The sequence below is a fragment of the Stylophora pistillata genome, chromosome 11 (assembly GCF_964205215.1).
Source record: "Stylophora pistillata chromosome 11, jaStyPist1.2, whole genome shotgun sequence".
Taxonomy (NCBI): domain Eukaryota; kingdom Metazoa; phylum Cnidaria; class Anthozoa; order Scleractinia; family Pocilloporidae; genus Stylophora; species Stylophora pistillata.
The window spans coordinates 5806436-5822643 of NC_142529.1; the positions used below are offsets into that span (position 1 = coordinate 5806436).

Here is a 16208-nt window from a genome sequence, read left to right on the forward strand (position 1 = left end):
ACTGACAGCCCTCATCATAAAGCCACCATTTTGTATATCCTCTGCGACTACGCAATATTGGCCCCTCCTCTCCCCCCCCCCCCTTAACCTACCGTTATGGTTGAGTGCTGTGATATTTGCAGTGTTTTGTTCCCTCGGACTTTGAAAATCGTGTTAGCGACCTCTTAGTATACCCTTTTCATAGACAGATAATTGTACAACAGCGTATTCGTTCTACTCTTACTGATTTTATTTTTATGTTCTTAAAAATCTGACCACCGGTAGGCCATAGGGTAGGCCATAGGGTAGGCCATAGGGAAGGCTAGGTTTTGTCCACACCCGTAATAACCAAATAGTACATTCTGTTTTTGCAGTTAACTGTTCATTTAGTCCCAGATTAAAGCAAGACTTCGACTTTCTGTTATCTTAGCTATAGTACTACTAATCTCTGCTTGGTAAGAACTACATCAACTGTTTGTTGATGCAGTTTTTAAGTCAATTATAATGATTTAGCTGGCTTGAATTCTTTTGCCTTTTCTGTTTACATGGGAATGAGAATGTATTCTGACTGCTATTAGAGAACTTCGAGAGGCCAATCTTAAACAAATTATTTACATTTTAAATTGTAAGCTGCTAACGAAACCAAAGAGAAATTAGCTGAAATATGCTGAAACATGAGCTACAGCGCAGGGCACTCTGGGAAGTATGAACAAAGTCCTGCTTCTGTCATCTTGTTACGAGATGACAATGCTAGGCCCACGCAGTCCGGGGTGTGATTGTTTTGCAGGAAGCGCGGACGATATTGTTACAAACTATACAAAGACGAGCTTGAATAGTGAGGGATCAAAGATATCTTTTGTCTAATGAGCGTTTTGTTACAAACGGCCGGTCAATCAAAACAATCGTGATCGCATACCGTGACACACTCAATTGATTCATGGCGCAATTTAATCTTGAGCTTCGTTTCCGGGTAGCCCTTCTTGCTGTACTTCTTCCTCTGGCTTCAGGTGAGCACTACTTCTTTCTTTAAAGACTCCCGACACATGTAAATGAGGTGGACGGGTATTCTAAAGTTGCTCCCACTATTTCATTTGAAATATATTAGAAATAGATTAATGTTTATATTCAGGGTGCTTGATTGGAGATTTCTTGCAGTTTTGAGTGCTGAAGCCTAAGGCTTTCTCGCACGGTCGCTTCTTAATCCTCATTGCGGACAGCATCAATTTAAGTAAGAAATAGGGTCCCTCGGGATTTGCATTTTTTTTTTATTCAAAATTAATGTCACTTTAAAACAAACGGTACAGTTGAAAATCCCTCTACATTTATATCTAACTCAGTTTGGAAGCATGGAGAAATTTTCGAAATTCAAATTAAACTCTAAATTAATCAACAAACAGACAGACGATTCTGACACTATTGTGTTGCAATGGAGCTCTTGACAATGTAATGAGGTAGTGACATGTGCTTCAATTTCATGAAACAACGCTCTTAGAAATTATTCTACCTCTTCTAACCAGCTTAAAACAAAGCTTTTATAGTTCCAGTGATGGTCTATTGTTTTTTCCAATGTTTCTTTTATCAAGGAACTCACAGTGTGCATAACATTAGGTATGGATGAATTAATTAAATGTACAGTTTCTGGGGTGCAAGGTATAGGGTTGTACGGGCTGATCAACAAAATGGCTGAGTGAACTGATCTATGCTGAAAGAGGCATAATCTATAATAATATTATAGATTATGCCTGTTTCAGCATAGATCAGTTCACTCAGCCATTTTGTTGATCAGCCTGTACAGATCCCCACCTTGCACCCCAGAAACTGTACATTTACACTTAAACTGAACCTCTCTTTGCTCTAAGAAAGCCAGTTTCAATCCCACTTTTCTCAAATTTACTGAGGCATTTTATTTGTAACCTTTAATTATCAACAACTCTCTTCACTTGCCGTCCAGTGCACCACAAGAGTTTCTCTAGAAACTAAAATTTTTCCTCGTTTTCTCTAAAGATGGACACCTTCAGAAATGACTTTCAGAGTATTTCAATGCTGGGGATTTGATTATTCACAACCATGTTACACTTACGAAATTATGATAATTAATAATAAGCATGATATCTGCCATCAGCATCACCACTGAATCAAACACTGAGGTCATTTAAAGAATAAAGTAAATGATTGCAGACTCAAGACGCTCTGGATTCTTAGAAAAATTATGCAAGTATCACAGGAAATCTTAAAGTGCCCCTAGCTGAGACGAAAATTGACCTTTTATTTTGGGCTAATTCTTTTACAGAATGTTGAATTGGATCAAGTTAAAACCCTTTTTACCATTAAAAACTCAAAATAAACCTTCGATGACCAATTTTTACCGCTTGAAAGTCGTGTAAAAATCGTCGGCCATTGCTGAAAACATGTTCCAGCCGTACAGCAGGAAACGTCATCATGACATCAAAGGCTCAACAAACTTATGCTTTGCTTTGTCACAACTCTCTTTGTTCGCTGCAAAGAGAATCACACATAGTACTTTTTTGAGAACTGTTTCGTTGTCAGTCGTAAAATGTCGACTTTGTCTGACGATGAATTGTCCCAGAAATTATCTGAAGCTTCTGAGAATAGTTTTGCGCCGGCAAACGATTAATTTTGCCACGCGAATAAAGATAAATAAAGAACGGCACGGACTCCCCATGCGGCTTTTGTGGTCACATCGCTTTATCGCCTTCTAATTGTATTTTTGCTTGATGTAAGAGATTTTCCTTTTCTGTAAGAAATGATCGAGAGATATATAAAAATTGTTTTCGGCCGTGGCTGATTGTGTATCAAGGCGGATATTGGGGTTTTGTGAAAGCCATTTGTAAGCCATTAATGTGTTTGCCCGATGCATTTGGTCAATGATCTCATTAACCCTTTCCAGCGTGTTTTTTACTGTCGGTGCTTTGAGAGGTTTGAGGTGAAATCTGTTGTTGAGTTGCACTTTGGCCTTATGTTTTTTCTGTCTTATTCATGATGACTAGCGTTGCGTTGCTTTGGTGAGGTTTAAAGCAGAGTTTGCTTCAACACTTTCAGAGCCGTGACCTCATTGCGTTACAAAGTATTTTTCGGCTTAATACAGTCAGCAAGTTGTATTATGAAAATTTTCCAAGTAGCTCTGAAGGGCGATAGAAGACTGAACCGGTGGCATTCAGTTTGATATGAAACGGTAGTGGTTCTTTGTTTTGTTCGTGAAAGGTGTAACGGAGGCGCATTGGCCTTGCGAATAAATCTCGCAAAACTAGGCCTGATTTCACATTCATTTGTCACGGATGTTGGGATGAATTTAATTAGGACCCTTTGATAGCACGCTGACTTGGCTGTCAGATGGTTGATAGTTTGAGAGGATTTTAAAGAAATTTTCATTGTCTCAGTTTTTTTGCTGCAAGCCTACATTTTAAAGTGTTTCTACACCCTATCTGTCTTCAGCTGTTTGTTCTACTTTCGCTGTTATTAAAGCTAGCTATTTTTTAGAGTTAGAGCACTCAATTATATTTTTCATCTCTTTTGTGAAAGTGAGCTCATTGAGGTGAGAAATCTAATTCCTCAATTCGGCTATTTTATCATTCGTATTCACAATGTTCACCGAGTACTTTCCTCTGGTTAGGCGTTCTGCCAGAGAGTTGTTAAAGGTGGATAATGATCAGCGTATATGTATAGGTGACAAACCCCGTCGAGGTTCGTAGACTTCACTTTCGTCGAGATCGCACAGAGGACGGTTTTTCTTGTCCCTTCTTTTGAACGGTAGGCACTGAACCCTACAGAATTCTTCACCTAGATCCTTCAAGGTACACAGATCTCTCTGTGACAATTTGTGCTTAGAGTTTTGTTTATAGACATGATTATCGAATCGCGTTACATAAGGTAATGTCACGCCATGCAGCCACGTGCTGACATCGGACACCGTTCAGGTATATGAACTTTGCAAGTACGAGACATCAGGTCTTTTGTTTTGCTAAGCATGTGCTGTTAGCCGTGGTCTTTGTTTGCCGAATAAAAGCTGTTTCAAAGCCTCAACCTCTGCGTCTTACACTCTCGAAACAGTCCTCCGAGAAGTGTTCGGAGTAGATCACAAATATTCCTGCAGGACTGTAGTTTACTCGGCGAGTTCGCACAAATCGCAACCGTTTTTCCCGCTCTGATCTGTTTGCAAGGCTCCGATACAGAGAAATACCTACAGCATGGTCTGCACGATTACTTCAGCTTTGAATTACGCATCGATGCCTCGTCATTTTCGTTTAGTTTTTGTAAGAATAGAGTAAAGCATTCTGTTATGTTTACCTGACATTTTACCATGTTAGATTTTCGCATTGAGCCTTTGACGTCACTTCCTCTGAGTCCTGCGATCAATTTCCGGAATATGGTCAAATTCTTCGTTTTTACGTTACGTCACGGCTAATTATGCAATGACCTGTGAACCGGAAGTCGGCCATGCTGGCCGACTTCCGGTTCACCCGCGAATATTTGCGAAAGCCCGCGAAAGGATGACATTTAAAATTGAAAACAGTTTTTCAGTGAGACTCGAAAGACTTGGATATTATTCAACACAATCTTAGCGAAGACATCAATAGCCTTGCCTCCTGGTTTCGAGATAACGAACTTATCATTAATCTCAAAAAAGGAAAAACTGAAGTAATGCTATTCGGAACAACAAAAAGATTAAGTGGTTTTGATGGCAAAGAACTAAACCTCTCAGTAAATGGATCTCGCATCGACACGACTACAAATTACAAGTACCTAGGTGTCTATCTGGACCCTACATTGAATCTTGACAAGCACTTTTACAAAACATACAAGAAATCTGCAGGAAGAGTGAATTTATTACGACGAATCCGTTCTAACACTGACAGCTTAAGCGCTGAACGAATCTACAGAGCAATGATAATGCCCATATTCACTTACTGCGGTCAAATTACGCTTGGTTGGTCAGAGACACGAAGGTGCCAAATAAGAAACCTGGAACAACGTAGTCACAGGATTATTCTGCAAAACTCAAAATGTCTAAACTGTGAACTCCGCCTACCCACAATTGAAAATTTTTTAAAGAAAAAGGCTTGTTTATTTGTTTTTGATTGCCTAAACGGCAATGTTTGTAGTCCTTTCAAAGAATATTTTGAATTGTTAACCCACGATTTTAATACGAGGAACAGAGGGACCACCGTTACTCTGCCGAAAGTGAGACTTGACTTTGCTCGGAAAAGTTTTTTATTTTTTAGGAGCTTTAGTTTTTAATCTTTTACCTTTAAAAATCAAGCAAATTAGCAGTAGGGTACCATTTAGGGAGTCTTTAGATCTATTTTTTGCATAGGGCATTTAATTAGGTGCGTAGTCATCCTTGTCTTATTCTAGTTTTTATCCTTATATTATGTTATTTAGACAGGACCCCATTGATAACAGTGCTCCTGCACTGAAGGGCTATCCTGTATAAATATTCGTTATTATTATTATTATTATTATTATTATTATTACACTAAAATGCGTAATCATGGCGGCGACTATTCAATCGTCTTTAAACCTTGAAAATTGTTCTGGTAAAAAACCAGTACTTTTTGGGTTATTTCGATGGGAAAAGAGACGAGTTCGAGGATATAATCGTTGCAGATTAGTGACGTAAATTGATATTGGAGAAAATTCTTCCTAGTGTGCGATTGACTTAAGACTTAAGACTAGGCTAGGCTGTGTACAATTCCTGAAAATCTTGTTCGTTATTTTACGAATCATTTGATGTTTTAGTGTTGACAAGTTTTTCGTATTACATTATTAAAAAAATTGACTTAACGCTCCAAGGAGAATCTCTCGCTCGAGAATCTCTCTACTTTTTAAGAGATGAAGCTACCGTCTAAAATTCAAACGTTACTGTTAGGTTTATTAGCGCATTGACAACCTTGTAAATTAGCTCAAACACACTGAAAACATTTGTATTAGTTTTTGTATATCTTTATACTTTGTTCAGTGCGATCTTACACATTTCGGGTTTGAACTTTTCGTTGGGAATAAGTGGTACAGCTTACATGACATATTTTATATTTAACCGCTATACTATAAATTTGTGTGTTCGACCCTCGACGAGCGCCTTCGATATAGCATCACCCTCAAAACGAAGGGGATCTAGGTCAATTCAGGTCACGGTTGTCGAAGGTCTTTGTGTTTTAAGCACTTAATCAATGGGCTACATTCGTGCAGTGAAGAATTGCGGACATAACAGTGCAAGAGATAAAGAAAGATTTAAATTTTATCGGTTTCCGTCGATAATATTGAACAAGGGAGAAGAAATTCACAAATTGAGTGAAGCCCAAAGAAGACAGCCCTTACCAAACCTACATATATGTAACATATATATGTTACATATGTATGCCACATATATGTGCCATATATGCCACATATATGTGGCATATATGTCAAATATATGCCACATATGTGTAACATAAATGTGGCATATGTAGGAATTTGGCACTCATGTTGCATGTATATCACATATATGTGACATATATATGTAACATATATGTAACATATATGTGGAACCTGGGAACCACAAATGCACCCTTACCAAATCTACATATATGTGACATATATGTTACATAAGTTCAATCGTTGCACATATATGCCACATATATGTGGCACACATGTGTAACATGTATGTCACATATATGTAGATTTGTTGAGGGCATGCATATGCAGGTCAACCTAAAGGCATAGATGTATTATAGTTTATAATAGCTAGCCAAAAACAATTGCAGTCAATATAGAATAACCACAATCCTTAATTGAGACCACAAAATCACATATTTCTGTAAGGCATGGCTTTGAGAAACCTGTTAATATGTAAAGAAAATAGAACTCGTATATATATATATATAAACGTAAAAAACCTTATCCTTGAATCGGAGAGTGCTCTAAAATCATGGAGCTTTGTAAACAATTATTTAAGAAAATAAAAATTAAAACTTCGCACTAAAACTTCGTGCAAAGTTTTAATTTTTATTTTCCTAAATAATTGTATATATATATAAGTAGAAGCTTGTAAGGGGTCCCACAAACAATGCTGATCAGTCTCAAACGCGCTGCCTGGAGGATCACTGAAGCGATCGTGGGCTCTTGAAATAACGTAAATAAAAGCAGAAATGTAATGGTCAAGAGGCCAACTCCAATGTAGCTTTATTGGTTTATTAGCCCGACGTTTCGACCGTCTCGGTCTTCCTCAGGAGCATACTAATTACATACTAATTACATTGTAATTAGTATGCTCCTGAGGAAGACTGAGACGGTCCAAACGTCGAGCTAATAAACCAACAAAGCTACATTGGAGTTGGCCTCTTGACCATTACATTTCTGCAGTTCTTCTAAATTTTATGAGCCAATCTTTTTTCATATTAAACAGTTATATAAAACATCGACAGCCTGTATATATGCAAATGAAAAGCTGTACCCAAATGTAAAGCAAGAAAATGCTGATAGACATATATGGTTGTGGCAAACAAAGCATATATTTTGTATTCCTCCTTAAACAAGGTGAATGAGTGTTTACATCAATAAAATGGCCTGAATTACAACGTACCACATCAAAGTGATGTATTTCAGTTTTATCCTACAGGCAAATTTTAATTCCATTTGTTTTTGGATATATGGCTATATGCAATAATGATAGAGTTTAATTAATACAAACGAAAATAAAAATTGAACCTAGGATAAAACTGGACCACAACATGTACACCAGTGACATGTACTTGGTAAATTACAGGTCAGTTGGAGAAACTTCTCTTGAGTTAAAGCACACCAATTGCCACAATCAATTTTTTTTCTATTTTCAAGGGCATTATAGATAAAAAAAAGCAGATATCAATCTCCCTCAATGATGGTCCCGCAAATATGCAACATTCAAAAACATTAACTCAGAACCCATCAAACAATAAACCAGGCATTCAACTGAGAAAATGATAAGTCTATTGCCCATATAGGTTACTGATGAGTGCATGAACTTTAATGGAATGTATTGGACAAGATTAAGGGTCATAAAACGCAAGTGCATGCTAACGATATAGTGTCAACATTCTTTCCTTTTTGAAATTCCTCTGTGGCATCCTGTGCACGTGTCCTGGATGGTTTTTCGCACAAGGGCCACTTTTGAGTCCTTGAATTGGGACTATACAAATGCTGTCAAATGAGAAGCAAGATATATACTTAGAATCATAAATTAGTTTGTGATATATCTTAAATATAGTGATACTAACACAATGTTGCCACTCATTGGAACCCAAAAAATTCCCTGACTTTTCTCTGACTTTTCACTGACCTCAAAACATTTTTCACTGACCTTGAATTAAATTAATTACCAAATTATCGAAAGCGCAGTGCACAAAATATTATTAGCACAGAGTTAAGCAGGGTTTGATGATTTGTTTTATTTCCTTGGGGTGCACAACTCAAATATAAAATGGCTAAGGCTAAAGACATGCAGGGAACGATTTACAAAATTTCTCGGAATAGCAAAGTTCTATTGTTCTATGATACACTTCTCCATCGCTTTTAAGCTTTCTATCCGATTTGCTACACTTGATCGACTACTTCACCAACCTCTGTGGAACCCTCAAATCAACATTCCCCAACTTTTCACTGACTTTGACGAGAACTAAGATTTTCCCTGACTTTTTGCAAAATTCCCCAGTAACTCTTCCCTGACCTTGAAAACTTTGCGGGGTTTACAGACAGATGTAAGGAAAATTAAAAACACGATCACCCACTTTTCAGCTTACCTTTATATATCCCCCTCAATTTTAAATAGAGAAATGCTTGGGCCTCCATATTACCCTCACCATTCAACGTTTGTGCAGATTTTGGAAAGATTTCCGTATAACCCCCTACCAATCAAAAACAAAGCTGTAGTCCCAAAGGAAATACGTTGTTTTTCCTCTGCTTTCCTTTATCCATGAATTGAATGCATAATCAAGTATGGGGATATAATACGGAAGTCTTGTCCAGATTTTTATATTACAGATGTTTTTTGACATTGCGTACAAACACTTCTCGATCTGTTTGCCCCGTTTCCAAAATGGCGGATTTTAATATAATAATGAACAGTTTAACGTGGAGAAACACTTAGCTAGAAGCTAGTTTACAGGTCAATCAATGAAAACAAACGGAAATTTCGGCTCATCCTCGGTGTAAAAACCTGTAAAGCTCACGAGTGACGTAAAACAAAGACAACAAAACATTAAAAACAAAAGCGTACAGCAAAACAATTCCTCATGAAACAAAGAAAACCTCATTAGGTTTTTACACTGAGGATGACCCGAAATTTCACGCTCTCAAAACATGCCGAAGGTAGCGAATCTTTATGGCAAAGTTGAATCCGCAATTGGCCTAGCTTTGAAACAAAATTCCTCTGGAACCAAAGTACAACGGAAAGCATTTATTCGCAGCTAAGACAACTATCCATATAACGCAGTTAATTTTGCATGACTTACCAAAGCCGTTAGCGAAGCGAGAAGGCGCCTTTGTTTCTCTCATTATGAGAGAAGTTGTCCAAAATGGGAGGACACTAGCGAAATTTATCCGATGAAACAATGCTTCGGAACTTGCGACTCAAAAACTCCCGCTCTTGTCGACGCTCTTGTCTAATCACATGAATATTACCACGTGATGCGTGCCCTCAGGCATTGTGGTCTTTCGCGATGAGAGGGCATGCGCTTTACATGCCATGTAAAATGGTGGAACGTTAAGAAAGCGAGATCGCCACAACATTCATCGAAGAGAAGTATCCCTTCAAAAACCCAAAAGCACTTTTTATCGACAGCAGGATAAAACGGTACAACTTACCTCAGATAAAGATGAGCAAACTCCCGAGGAAAGTGGGAATGTTTCGCTAGGAAATCGCAAATCAGAGTATTCAGATGACCGTGATGACAATTAATGCGGACTTCAGTATGTCGGAGACTATGTCAGATATGTCATTGCCTTCATCTCCGGACCATCAAGGAATGTCTTCACCTGAAGACAACAGCGATGATATTTTGGACATGAATTGGAGCGGTGTCTCTGAAGATGATGGAAGAAGCTATCGTGAAAGCTTTTCAGATGATGAAGAGAAATCAGTTGGTGGCGACATCTCCAATCAAACAGAAATTTTTAAGGATCCCTTTGTGTACCCAGGTTCACTACTTAAACTGTCTGAGAGCGTTCTTTTGATCCTTACTTTGGTGGTTGCTCGCAATCTAAATGGAAATTGTCTTTCAGGTGTAATTGCTTCGATTAATTTGCACTGTATTCCTGGATTACTTAACAATTAAGTGTGTCAGCTCATTGAATGCACTTTAAAAGTACTTTGCAGACTTGATACATGCATGGGCCATAAGGTAGAGCTGTACACAAGCCATGAGACCCACACCATCAGAGCTTATCCTTGCTATATGGTTTGCCTCTTTTAGCTACATGTATTTAAAGAATTAGTGGCACAGAAATTCAGGTATTTCTCTTTGGTATTTGTAGTTCAGAAGAATCTCACTTTTTATCAAATAATTTAAGCAATTTTTGTTCTGATGACAGCATAAATAACCCAGCCTAGCTTCACCAAAAACTTGGATTGCATTAATTCATTTGAGAGAAAGGTTCAAGCAGGATACATGCAAGCTATCGTTTAAGCAGAGGCTGATAGTTTCTAAAAGAAACTGTTTGGGGCTGCGTCAGTAGGGGTAACGAAATAATTTGAATATATCAACAAAGTTGAAATGGTAAATTGACCACTGTTACGATTATAAAAGCTGACGTTATCATTTAAGTAGGATTGGTAAAATGTTAAATATTTAATAGTTCACGATCAGATCTGCATGCATGAGTATATATAATGTGCTCATAGAGATTGATATAAGCACTTTTCCATTTTAAGTTTATTATTCATACAATGTAATAAAAATGAAAACAGCAGTGCATCATGTAATATTTGAACCCTACAATGGAATTAGGGACTCCTCAATTTACTGTATCAGTCCATGCAAGGCTATATCTATAAATATGAGCAAACATAAATGCTACATATATGTGCAAACTTGCATACATGTTACATATATGTTTTCATCCTTGCCAATTTTCATATATGTCGCATATATGCAAACATATGTGACATATATGTAGAAATGACTGTAGCATTTTAACTATATGTCACATATATGCACATATATGTGACATATATGTGCAACGATTGAACCTATGTCACATATATGTCACACATATGTAGATTTGGTAAGGGAGTGTTTCGCGAGTATTTACAGAAAGGAGTTTGACGACAACTGAGAAAGCTGAAAACTCTCGCGTTTGTAACAATCATTTTATTTCTGGTAAGTAGATAATGTGAAATACTTTGGTAAAATTTTTAATCTCTTCTCGGGAATCAGTCCTCACGTCCACAAGGAATAAAATTGTCGACCGAACCAAATGATAGCGAATCACCTCGCGCACATGTTCGCACGTATGGTCTGTCGTCTTTGAATTTGCGTGAATTATCAGGAGATAACCAAGTTATCTCTTGCGAATTGTCCGACAAAATGACCTAAATTAACGATTTGTTATCATTACATAGAAATTTTGTCAAAGAAATAGGACATTAATAAATGTTTACTTGTAGGAGAACGTGCTGATCTCCAGGACACCACCAACCATTACTGGGCACCTACCATAAATCTTGGTCACGACAAAATTAAAAATGTTTCCCTGGCAGTTGATCGAAATGCTTGTGCTCGAAAGAGGAATGAAAACAAGCGGAAATATGATGAGTTAACTTCCTCTAGTACTACCCAAGACAGCGGTGTGGAGGAGGTTATACAATGCAGCGAGTTTGTCGAGACTGAAACACCTTGTAAATGTACTTTGTCATGACCCAAATGCGGTCCTAATCGCAAACTTGCTTACTTGTTTCAAGTTTCTTCGAGGGAGGGTGTTGTGTCTTAACTAACAATAATGTTGGCACTTGCGTTTTGTCTTCTTGTTGTCACTGTGCCAGAATGCAAGTTTATATGGAATAATATTATCCCTTTCATTTCAATTAATTCAAATTGTAGACAGTATTGTATTTAGTAAGACAGATATGTTGGTAAACCCAACAGCAACCCTGTTTTTGGCCTTTCATTCGTGCCACCTACAAGCCTATGTTGGAATATTTATACAGCCATTACTAAATAAAATTATACACTTGACATATGATGCATCTATATTTTTCATGGCAGCACGCACAAGCAATTTCACTTCAGGGTTATGTCCCATTGAGAATGGCACTTCAGGGTCATGTCCCATTGATGATGGCACTTCAGGTTCATGTCCAATTGATGATGCCATTAACCTTGCTGACAACAGTGATTGTAATGATAATGATAAACATGACCAATTTTGTCAGACTGAAGAAAAGGTTTTGTCAGAGGGATGCTACCAGACTGACCTCGATATGACTCAACTGGACAGACAGCAGATCTACTTGCAACACATCACTGATGAGCTAAGCAGTACAAAGGGACAACAACTGTCTCTTCAGTTAACTATGGAAAGCTTTACAAATAATGACGAAAAAACGAAGTTTTATAAAGGAGTCCCCACATTTTCCCTTTTAATGTATGTTTTTAATATTATTGCTCCTCGCATAAAAGTAACCACCCAAAATGCACTTGGCCAGTTTCAAGAGTTTCTTATAGTTTTAATTAGACTTAAACTCAATTCTCCATTGCTGGATTTAGCTTTTTGTTCCAATATATCTGTGCCAACCACATCAAGAATTTTTGACAAGTGGACACATGTAGTGTCTATCTGACTAAAGTTTTTAATCCAGTGGCCAAAGCATGAGGAACTGCAAGCCACCATGCCAGCAGTTTTTCAACACAATTTTTGCAAGAGAGTTGCAGTCATCATTGACTGCTTTGAGATCTTTATGGAAAGACCATCTAGCCTAATTGTTGTGACCATCCGGGAACTGCCTGGCGGTGGCTTTGTCCCATGTGGCTTTTCGGGTAGAAATAGGTTTTTCAAGAAAAACGTTTTTGAATCGATGTTTAAGGATTTTACAGTCAATAAATTTCTTGGTTTGATTAATATTGGATTTAACGCTAATTGCTAGGGCAATGACCTGGTCTAATTATAATCATCACAATACTATAAAGTTTCTTATTGGTGTAACACCACAAGGTGTTATCTCATTCATTTCAAAAGCACAGGGTGGGAGAGTGAGTGACAAATATCTCACAGAAAAGTCTGGTTTGTTGAGAAAGCTTTTACCTGGGGACATATTGCTTACTGACAGGGGCTTTGATATTGCTGACCCTGTTGGTCTTTATCAAGCTCACCTTCATATACCAGCATTTACTAGAGGTAAGAAACAGTTGTCTGCAGAGGAAGTGGAGCAAACCAGAAAAATTGCTTATGTCCGAATCCACATGGAAAGGGTGATTGGTCTTGTCCGCAGAAAGTATTGTAAGAAATACTCCCTATTCAGCTGGTGACAGCTCGGCAAGGTGATGACTAGGCTCCAATAGACAAAATTGCAGTAACTTGCTGTGCCCTTACAAATATATCAGAGTGTCTGTGCCTTTTAATTAGAGTATTTAGACCCTTTGTGAGAGTATCAATATTTTATCAGGTATCATTGAGAAAATATGATGTTAAATTCAGCAACAATTTCCTCTTCAAGGAGTTTCTAAGTTAAGAAAAATAACTTTTAGGCCTAATCCATACCTTACAGTCAACGGAATTGAATTAAATTTGTGTAGTTATTAATAATTATGGTGGTTCCTAATACTAATAAAACATTCAACCAACGATAAAAATGCCTAAAGCGGCTAATGAAAGGGTTAACATCTTTTGTATAGGTAGCTTAAAAAATGTTCCTATTGTAATCAAAAGGTATCATAACAAATAAATTCAAGAACTGAATAACTTTGGACATCATCAACAACAACATTTCTTTATGCCAGCAATTCCAAATTTTTGCACATCAGTTTCATGGTGCACATGAAGGGCAAATCCATTCTCCATCAGGCTCTGTTCTAAGTCCCACACATGACTTATACGCTTTCATTTGCTGCCCGGTTATCCACGAGGTCTGGAGTACCAGATAATTCACAATGTCGGGATATTCCACGCTAGGATAATCCACTAAATCCTCGCTACACTCCGATTTTTTTAACGTGTATGGATCAGATCCACAGATAAGAACTTTTACTTGATACCTGGCCCTAGCAGAACCGGTAAGACTGCCATAATTCTCCGAAAAAGGAACACTTTCGCTCGAAGGCGCGTCTACCGAAGCCATATTTACTTTAACAGATGTCCACCAGCATGGCGGTCGCGACTTACGTTACAAAATTTGATCATGTGGCTGAAAACGAAGAATAATGGCGGACGCGAAATCGCGAGTTTAACGGCCCAAAAAAAGATATTTCTGGCGCTCGGTCTAGACTTAAATTTGACAGAGTAGGTGAAGGAGACGCACTGAACACGAAAATGAAAAAAAAATCATGTACGAAAATTTTGATCAAAAGCACAGTGTACTGTGTACAAAATTTTGATTAAAAGCACAGTGGACTGTAGAACTTGCATACTGATGTTAGGGTGTAAAGCTTAATAAGGACTGACATTCTTAATTTGTAATGAAATTGGAAAATCATTTTGGAAGCAGGCTAGCTCTAATTTTAATTACTGTCTGTGAAATGGACATTATGGTAGAGGTAACTGATACAAACACATAATTGCCTCTCACAGCCAACCCATTATCCCTTTTGCAATAATTATCATGAATATGTTATAGTGCAAACAAAATGTTGTTTCTACAGGAACTTGTCTTGATTTAGATCTTGGAATGGGAAGGGGAACAATTCCAAACAGTAATATAACTGCTTCTTCTGTACAAAGTGCCACCACACCAGCCAAGAATGGTCGACTGAACTACACATCAGGATCATCATGGTGTGCAAGAACAAATGACACCAACCCATATCTGCAGATTGATCTACAGACACTTCATATCATCTGTGCTGTGTCTACTCAAGGGAATTCTCAAGCAGATCAGTGGGTGAAGAATTACACACTACAATTTTCCACAAACGGGACAACTTGGACAGACTACAAGGAGGGCGGACAAGTTAAGGTATGTAGGAGATACAATGTGAAAGATAAATTAACTGCTCAAAAAAATGACAGCTATTTTTACAAAAGTAATATAACATGGACTCTAAGTCTGATATGAAAGAGTATCTTTCAGGTGGAGTGATATTGAAGTCTTGTGCTAAGAATTGTTGATCTTAATGCTATTTACACTAAGTCTTTCAATATTTTTGTTCTCACTATTTTCTCAACTTGCCAAAAAAATTAACTGATGTTGAGTTGACTATAATTTATTTACTATTTTGAAGTTTCTGAGAGGAAATGATGACAAGAACTCAGAAGTGAAGCATGTTGTTTATAAAGTGTTAACAAGATACCTGCGATTCTTGCCAAAAACACACCAGGGTGGGGTGTGTATGAGAGCAGAGGTGTTTGGAGTGGAACAAAAGCTTAGTGAGTTTGAAACCTATACTTATTTTTGCATGTTTTCCATTATCATATTATTATTTAGTATTGTATAGGGTGTAGTCTAAGACTATTCTTTAAATAAATTTCTCAAACCTACTGTCTGTTATATATTTTGATTTGGTGTGCCTCTTATGCTTGTTAATTTTTAGATAATAGCTGGTATACATGTGCCTCTGATAATTTGGCTGAAAATGATTGAGTGCATTTTTCTCAAGTTAATTAAGTGCAAAGTTATAACTGAGTGTGTATTACAAATAGCACTCATGCACTGTCCCTACAAAATTTTGTTTGTCTTGTCTTACTAGAATGCTTTTTTTGTGTAAATAATTAATAAGTATAATGTCATGATTTGTGTGATTTTGTGTTAGTAAGCACTATCTTGTAAATTTTTGAAAGACTACAGAATTCCACTTGCCGCATACTAATAGCTAGTGCAATTTTGTTTGCAATTTTGAAAGTTTGAAAAATCTGCTCATGCTCATAGTAACACTGAATTGGACTCAAAATTATTTTAATACCTATACTAGTACTATACTGTACTTGGGTAAAATTAAATGGTAGATATATGACTTTTATGCACTCATCAAAGAAATCCAGGCACTAATGTGATTACCTGTTAGTCTTATGAATATTGAATTGTTTAAAAATCCACCAAGAGAAACTTC

General features: G+C 37.3%; 1 protein-coding gene and 1 long non-coding RNA gene across 2 annotated transcripts; one reads left to right on the plus strand and one right to left on the minus strand.

Annotated features, from left to right (window-relative positions):
* Nucleotides 1–755: 755 nt before the first annotated feature.
* LOC148719796 (discoidin domain-containing receptor 2-like) lies at nucleotides 756–15742 on the plus strand. The gene is made up of 4 exons (XM_088739160.1): nucleotides 756–986; nucleotides 14805–15118; nucleotides 15384–15528; nucleotides 15693–15742. Exons 1-4 carry the CDS (start codon nucleotides 917–919, stop codon nucleotides 15740–15742), a joined length of 579 nt encoding a protein of 192 aa, XP_088595286.1. The 5' UTR covers nucleotides 756–916.
* LOC148719797 (uncharacterized) lies at nucleotides 6866–9600 on the minus strand. The gene is made up of 3 exons (XR_015992917.1): nucleotides 9465–9600; nucleotides 7232–8154; nucleotides 6866–7097 (listed from the first exon to the last, which is right to left on the minus strand). It is a non-coding gene; the product is annotated as an uncharacterized LOC148719797 (long non-coding RNA).
* Nucleotides 15743–16208: the final 466 nt, after the last annotated feature.